The sequence below is a fragment of the Physella acuta genome, unplaced genomic scaffold (assembly GCF_028476545.2).
Source record: "Physella acuta isolate Inbredline_101_S28 unplaced genomic scaffold, ASM2847654v3 ptg000798l, whole genome shotgun sequence".
Lineage (NCBI taxonomy): Eukaryota > Metazoa > Mollusca > Gastropoda > Physidae > Physella > Physella acuta.
This window is the reverse complement of record NW_026732316.1, coordinates 123,622-132,500: the sequence shown is the minus strand read 5'-3', so window position 1 is coordinate 132,500 and position 8,879 is coordinate 123,622. Positions and strand designations below refer to the sequence as shown.

Genomic DNA, 8,879 nt, shown 5'->3' with positions numbered 1-8,879 from the left:
GCAGTAGTAAACCAAATGGATATGAATGTAGATGCTTGAATGGATTACTTCCTGTCAATGGAATTTGTTCAGGTAGAGGCTTTTTAAAATATAATACAATTTACCCACATTTTTAAATAGTTCCTTTTATGTATATTATTAATTGTATTCAAATTCAGAAAAAAATTGGAATACCATTTAAATTCAATCTGAAACCATAATCTTTCTTAAATGACAAACTCTAAGTTATTTATTTATTAGATTGCAACAGAACGCTAACGGGGACATCCGGTACTTTTATGAGCCCCAACTACCCTGAAAACTACCCAAACAGTATATTCTGCAATTGGACGATCAGAAACAACGACACGAACTCTATAATAGTTCTCAAGTAAACTTGAAATTAAAAAATGTGTTAGATTTTTAAAAAGCAAATAACTATAGATTTTAAAAATGTTAATTTACATATTTAACAGTAAATTATTGCATCGAATTTAATTTGAAGCTAACACACATTCAACAGTTTCACTGATTATCAAGTGGAAGGATGTCCATATGATTACATCGATATCTATGATGGTCACAGCATGGATTCAAACCGTTTAGGGCAATACTGTAGTAGCGGGATGACTAGTCTCATTAGCTCTTCCGGGAATTCGATGTTTATTGCTTTTACAACAGATAGTTCTGTTACCAGAAAAGGATTTCTTGCCTCCTATGTTATCGAGCGTAAGTATGTTTATTGTAAACGTGTTTATAGCACTCAGACTGTTATATAAATATAATCATTATTATTATTTTATATCCATATATATATATATATATATATATATATATGTAATAAGTAAGTCTATGCGTGTTTGAGTATTAGTATAGGGGATTTTTTCTGCAGCCCTGTGTAGGATAAAACAATGTTCCCATGGCTGTAAGTTGGTCTCTGCCAGTCCACGACTCGAGCAGTGTTTGTGTCCAGAGTGGTCAAGACTGGACAGCACTCAGACAAAATGCATAGAGATCAATGGTAATATGTTTGTCGTTTAATCGTTATTTATTACGGATGCCTGCTATTTAAAGTGTGTTTTATCTAGATCGAATTGGAGCATGTTTTCATTTTGTCTGGGATGCGTATAGTATCTAAGCGGTTATAAAATTACAACTAGGTAGGTTTCTTTTCAAAAAGAAAATAAGACAATGCTATTATTGAACATTATATATATAGAATCGTCGAACTAATCAGCGTAAAATGTTATTGGTTACGAAAAATATTTGAAATTTGAAAAACTTTTTAAAGAAAATTAACCAGATTTGCATTTTTTGTCCACACAGCCTGTAACAGTACTGTCACGAACAGTTCCGGTCTTATTGTCAGCCCAAATTATCCACGCAACTATCCAGCGAACGTGTCGTGTTATTGGAGTATACCACCTAAAGCTAGAATGACTACATATATTAGGTAGTGGGATAATACATTAACATATATATTGTGGCAAATGGACTTATTTCAAATTCATGTAAATACTTGAAAACGTTAAATAGTTATATTTTTTTTTCACTGATTCTACAAAACTTTTCATTTATACAGAACCTGTTAACATGTTAACATATTTTTAAAATTAAATTAATTTTATTCTATGTTAAAGAATATTACTATTTTCATTGTATTATATTAGTTAGCAGTTAATTAAAACATCATGTAAAATACGATAAAATCTTAAATTCATTATAAAATACCAATAATTTCCTTTAAGCTTTTCTGACATTGAAGTTGAAGGCGGTGTCTCATGTCCTTACGATTCACTCAAAGTCTATAGTGGAGCTTCAACGTCCAATTCCTTGCTTGGCGTGTACTGTGGCAGCAGTTTGCCAATATCTATCAGCTCCTTTAGCGGTCTATACCTGGTCTTCACGTCTGATCGTCAAATAAGTGGTCGGGGATTTAAGCTTCAATACTCTTACGGTTTGTATGACAGCTTTTGATCATTTTTCAAAAAGAAACAACAACTATATATATATATATATATATATATATATATATATATATATATATATATATATATATATATATATATATATTACCTACCCTACAATAATATATAACAAAACAAAAATGATATTGTCAGCTGTATTTAAAGATTTTAAGAATTAGTTTTCGAAAGTCTCTGTTTTTACTAATATTTAAATAATTTTATAAAGTGATGTTCCTTTTTTCTTTACAGGTTACACTAATATCTATGTTTAGTAATCCTTGCGTTCCATAAAAATGTAATGTTAGATTGCTTTTCAAATATTAACATATCAATGAATATCTTCTTTGGGAAAAAAAATTCCACCACAATAAAGATATGTGCATAATTCATAATTATCAGTGTTATAAATTTTGAATCAATTTTGTACATTTTAATATTTAGTAATGACTATCAATTTTATAGAAATAATCCTTTATACTTTACCTGTTTATATTATGCTTTGATATATTTAAGTTTTATGTTGTAATACAAATTCACATCTTTTAAAATTTAAAATAAAAATAGCACATGATTATTTTAATGTAAAAAGGAATTATTTTAAAAATAAATTATTCAAGATTATTTACAATGCTGAAAAATTCTTATTCAAAATTGTTTATTTATTTCCATTTAATAAAAACGCTTTGGCTTTTGTTCACATATACAAACTATTGGAGTAGCCGTATATCAAACTACGTTTGAGAAAACTTAACTTAAATCTAATGTTAAAGATATTTGTAGCGAATCTTTCCATCTTAGGATTAAAAGATTAACTTGAAACATAAATGTTAAAGCAACATAAATGAACAGGAAACTGACCGTGAATGTTAACGTTGTCGGTTTCTAATGGAAAAATGTTATTTTAGGAATTGTTTTACAACAACTGGCTATTACGTTTGTATGTAGAATGTTTTAAAAAGTACAGTTATGAACACAAATAGTATAGTTGAACTATTCATTTTCTTAATACATGTAGTTATTTATCATAACAAAATAAAATACTTTCTTTTCTTATCTAACTGGACTTTTTAAATTATAATGTTTACGGATACATAATGTATATCCTTATAGTTTGCTGTAAACTACTTAATCTGTGTATTAACCAGTGTATTTTTGTTGAATACTGCATTATATATATATATATATATATATATATATATATATATATATATATATATATATATATATATATATATATATATATATATATATATATATATTTATATATATATGTGTGTGTGTATATATGTTTTTTGAATACTTTTAAAATTACTGTTAAATATGAAATATAAAGCATTGTATTTTTTGCTTATTAAAAAAATAAACTATAATTTTACCGATGTGATGTACCTTCATCTGGTGAATAATACAATTCTTGCAGAGTGCATTTTATTGTAATATGATTTATCAGTACTCAAATGAGACTAATGTTTTCCAACGCCCAAACTCTAGCTCAGATAGGATTATTAACAGAAACGGGACTTGAACTAAGAAACTAGGTTAACAATTAGATTATCTAACTTACTACCAATGCAAAAAATATGAAAACAGCCATAACAAAGCAATATTATTTATTTTAAAATGTAATTATTTAGAAGCCGAAAACAATAACTTAAAAATAAATAACAAAGTGGTAAGTGTAATATAATCGATGCATCTAGTAAAAACTCAAATACTTGAACTAAATAACAAAATAACTCTCCACTAACGTGATGTTGGCTGCAATACGTTAAGATTACTAAGGATTAGTTGTCGTTACCGTTTTTGCTTATTCTACATCAACGAACAAACAATTATTAATTTTCAGTCATTATCAATGTGTATTTAGATAGGTATTTGAAAACAGTTAAGTATACATTTTTAAGGATCGTTTCTTCATCCAAATGATATTTTTGTTTTTTTTGTGCCCAGTCACAGAATTGTAAGTTTGAATTCTTGACTTAGTTACGTTAATTTATTAAGTAAAATATAGCGGTTAGGCTCGGTCAGTTTTCGGTTACCTTAAACGTGCTTCTGGTGGAAGGAACAAACAACCCTCACCTTGCTTTTTTAAATAAAGATTAGTACCATGGTAAGTCAACCTGGTATGTTGAAATTTAGTCTTCAAACATAATGTTTGACTGGTATTTTAAAATTTCAAGCTGAAACTCTACTTTAACATGTTAAATCAGATTGAACGCAATGCCGTCTTGTTAATTCTTTGAAAAGTCAACGCTGTAACTCGATATAAAAAATGGAGGAGGCCATATTTGAAAAACAAAGCCCATGAATGTTGTTTCTTGTCAGACTAAAATCTTCACAACTCGATATCACACAAGTATCATGATAAGTAAGGCAGGCACATAGCTACGTAAAAATGGTTTGTTATATATTAGCCATAAGGTTTATAATTCGACTAGTCTCTTAATGTCTGAATAGTTAACAATTATAGGCATGATAGAATCGTGATTTGACACGTATCTCTTTTTAAGCAGAGCTTTATTTATATAACCCAACTAATTTGAAATTTGCTTATTAAAACAATGTTCACGTTTCACAGTTAAGATAAATTAACTAAACTGCCGAGTACCGAACATACATTCACAGACTATATTAATATAATTGCTTTTTTATACATTAACGAATGTATGCATCGCAGTATGTATGTTAATTAAACTACGTCGTCTACCAAACATAACCATAAACGTAAAATTGAAGTTAACATAAATGCAAATGCAAATGCAAATGCAAATGCAAATGCAAATGCACATGCAAATGCAAATGCAAATGCAAATGCAAATGCAAATGCAAATGCAAATGCAAATGCAAATGCAAATGCAAATGCAAATGCAAATGCAAATGCAAATGCACATGCAAATGCAAATGCAAATGCAAATGCAAATGCAAATGCAAATGCAAATGCAAATGCAAATGCAAATGCAAATGCAAATGCAAATGCAAATGCAAATGCAAATGTAAATTTAGCCACATAAACACAAAAACACACAAACACAAACATAAACACAAACATGAACAAAAATATAAGTATTTAAGTAATATATTTACACGAGCAACGCCTCAATCATTGTTCTTTCTTCCAACGTAGCTCCACACAATAGAAAAATGTTTATTAATGTTAGACGCCCTATATAGTAACACCCAAAATTCTGCTTATGATCTCAAATTTGGGCTATGGTCGGTAATCCCCACCAGATAATCGCTTAATACAGACTTTAGCCTTGGAATGTCAAGAGTTTTGCGTGCCAAATTAAAAAAATAACGAGGGATATCAAACAATAGCCGGTCAATTGGAGGTTAAATGGGCCAATGAGTGTCCGGCCGAATTCGGGCATAGAACGTAACATATATAATCTATAACGACTGAGAGCTTTTCACTCTCGAAACCATGCAAAAAAGTAATGAAATCTAGTTTCACCTACGGCTATTTCAGTTCAGCTTATCTCTCTATATATAAAGCATAGTATGTGCGTGTGTGTGTGTTTGTGTGTTTGTCTTTTATGCATTATTACACTTTTTGCCATGAAACTTAGGGAAGTTGTTGAAAATACTCCAGAGGAGATTTTGCGCAAAAAAAAAAAAATTAAATTCGCAGGGGTGGCCACCCGCAGGGCGCGATTCGATTATTCTTAATATACGGTATATAAACATAACAATCGATTGATAATTGACACCGTCCATCCGATTGCCATGAAATTTTGGGGAGTTACTGAGAATACTCTTTCAAAGGTTTCAGCAAAAAAATATGTTTTTTTTGTTTATTTCGCAAGGGCGGCGCCTCGAGAGGGTGCAATTTTTTCTCAATATACAGTATATAAAATATAAAAGTCGTATGCGGTTCGACATCGTTAATCCGAATACCATGAAACTTTGGGAATTTAGTTTTTGCGAAAAAAAAATGTCTTATGGGCGGCGCCCGGAAAAGTGAGATTTTTGTCAATACATAGTTTGGCGCACAGAATTGCAGAGCGGCTATCTGCATAGCGAGTAAGAGGTACTACTATATTCAGCGTTAAAACTTCAACAGGCGTAGCCGCCGGCGACCCGGCTATAGCAGGATCGAGGCGACAAAAGGTGCGCTGTAAGCACTACGTTCGTTTTTTTTTAAAAAGAGGCTATCCACTAAAACAAGATGGGTAACAATACTCTTTAACTATATCGAATCAGGTGCTTCCTCTGGCGCCCATGCATGATGTAATTTGGCACCATGGGCATTCCCACAAGAGCAATGGCACCTACGTTCGTTCTAAACATTGCTAAAGACTATGCACAAGATGGGGTTTTAGAGTCGTTCACTAATCATAATTAGGCGCGTCCGCCGGCACACCGGCAGGGTGCGATTTGGCGCCCTGCGCCATCCTGTGAGCAATATGGTGCCTACATTAGTTTTAAGGAGCACCCTACAATATTGACAAGGCGGCACATGACATTTGATGATTGAACCCAGCCAAGGGACATACACTTAGCCCATATAGTAGTGTAATCAGGGACTCACGAGAGCGCCCCACTACGTACCCTACACTTAGGCGGTGAGTGATAAATGGTGATATAACACTCAAGGCTTACATGCAACACGCTTTCCTTCATTAGACGCGTACTGCCCATGGCTACTTAAAAATAACTTAGGTGCCTTAGGATAATTCAGAGTGCCAAATAGCAATGATGCAGATTGCGTCATTCGCTAAAGTGACACAAATGAACATGATTTTTTCTTTAACACGTAAAAAAGTATGTGACGTATTTTAAACATCTGTGTGACTGACGCAATATGTTAGCTTTACTAATGGTCTATTATTAGATACTCAGTCTCAGTTTCTGATTGGATCGTCTAAAAAATAGATACATCGTATCAGTAGCAAAGTGACAAAACTGGAATTTTTATGGACAAAAAGAAACATCCCAGTTGATAATCTAACTTCGGTTAATTTTTCTAATTATTAAAATAAAACGTATTACAGGGTCCTCAGCTGCTCTTGTCAGGTTTTTTTTTTTTGGGGGGGGGGGGATGGGCGGGGAGGCCAAAACTGATTAATTTTATTGAGCGACTATAACGCTCCATCTTATAGTCTATCACAGTATTTAGAACGAACGTAGTCGCCATAGCGCTCACGGGAAAGACCAGGGCGCCAAATTGCATCCTGCCGGGGACCACCAGTGCAAAATCCCCCTCTTCCCTCCCCTCAGAAATCTTCTCGGGAGTATTCATCAACTCCATAAAGTTTTATGGCACTTGGGTAAACGGTGTTGAACCGCATCTGACCTTTATTACTTTCTCGTATATACGAGGTATAGAGAAAGTATTGTAATCGTGCACAAAAATAACATGAAATTTTGACAGTTTTTACCGTTTTACTACTCAGTCCTTCATCACATCCGAGTATAGAGGACTTATTTTAATCAGGCAAAAATTATAAATAAAAATATATAAACGTTTTGGCGTTTTATGAGTTATCGAGTCGTAAAAACTGGACTTTGCAATTCTGTCCGTATGTATGTGTGTCTGTGTGTCTGTCTGTGTGTAAACACGATAACTTGAGTACCGTTACAACTAGGTTGATGAAATTTCATATATAAGTATTTTATTAAAATTGTAGATCCTGATCAACTTTTGACCGATTTCCGTTAACCGGAAGTGGTACTTTTTCTACTTTGAATTTTTCAACAGCCTATAAGTTGCGTACTATTTTAGATAGATGCATGAAATTTCACACGTAAGTAAAACATCTAATTTTCTACCTTCTGTCAAATTTTGAGTAATTTCCGTTGACCGGAAGTACTAGTTTACGCTCTTTCCGATTTCTTAAAAAACGCATGGAAATTTATAAAGTACTAATAATATCCCGTACTTTTATACACATTTTATTAGGCGTTCACTTGGTGTGGGACGGAGTGGTCTAGCGGTAGAGAGCTGGACTGCTAACCCGTAAGTCTCGAGTTCGAATCCGAGTTCAAGTCTGATGGGTACCTAACTCCTGTTAGGAAAAGTAAAGGCGGCTGGGCATAGTGCTGACCACACTATCTCTTCATATGCCGAGGTCACAGAAGCAAGTGAACTCTACTTCACTTGCCCCATAGACCGTTAGGTTTGAAAGGGAAACTTTTCACTTTTATTACAAGTTTAAGTAATTAAAAAGGGATGACAAATATTGTCTATGTCCTGAGTTGCCATCCCTCGTAATTTTATATTAGAATATTCGAGAAAGTTTAGGGGAGATCACTCCCGGTGTATTTTTTTTAATATATCGCATATAAAGAAAAATCGCATCCTCCCTTGACGCCGCCCTTGCGAAACTACAAAATATTAATCAATAGAACCCTTTCCTGAAGTGTTTTAATCAACTCCCCAAAGTTTGAAGGCGATTTGATGAATGATGTCAAACCGCAATCGCTTTTTATTTTTATATACCGTATATGGAGAAAAATCGCATCCTCCCGTGGCGCCGCCCTTGCAAAATTACAAAATATTATTCAATATAACCCTTCCCTTGAGTGTTTTAATCAATTCACCAAAGTTTGATGGCGATCTGATGAACAGTGTCAAACGGCGATCGACTTTTATTTTTATATACCGTTAATAGAGAAAAAACAAATCGCGCTCTGCCGGGGCGCCACTTCTGCAAATTGAATTTTTTTTTGCAGGAACCTCCCAAGGATTATTCTTAACAACTTCCCACGGTTTCATGGCGATCGTATGAAAGGTGTAGTAATCCATAAACGACACACACACACACACACACACACCGACACACACAGACATTGTTTTTTTATATATAGAAGAAGATAGATAACACAATACATGGTTTTAGCTTGTTTATTTATATTTGTAAATAAAAATAGTATTCCCAAAAACTTGTATCACGGTGACAACGATTATATAATTATTTAATTAATAAATGT

The 8,879-nt window shown here is 32.9% G+C and overlaps 1 protein-coding gene across 1 annotated transcript in view; it reads left to right on the top strand.

Moving 5' to 3' along the window:
• The window catches only part of LOC131951107 (mucin-like protein), a 13,072-nt gene extending 11,116 nt beyond the window's left edge, over nucleotides 1-1,956 (top strand). Inside the window, exons 15-16 of the mRNA XM_059313394.1 lie at nucleotides 924-1,000; nucleotides 1,728-1,956. Coding sequence (XP_059169377.1) covers nucleotides 924-1,000; nucleotides 1,728-1,956 — 306 coding nt within the window. The remainder of the gene's footprint in view (nucleotides 1-923; nucleotides 1,001-1,727) is intronic.
• The last annotated feature ends 6,923 nt before the right edge of the window (nucleotides 1,957-8,879 follow it).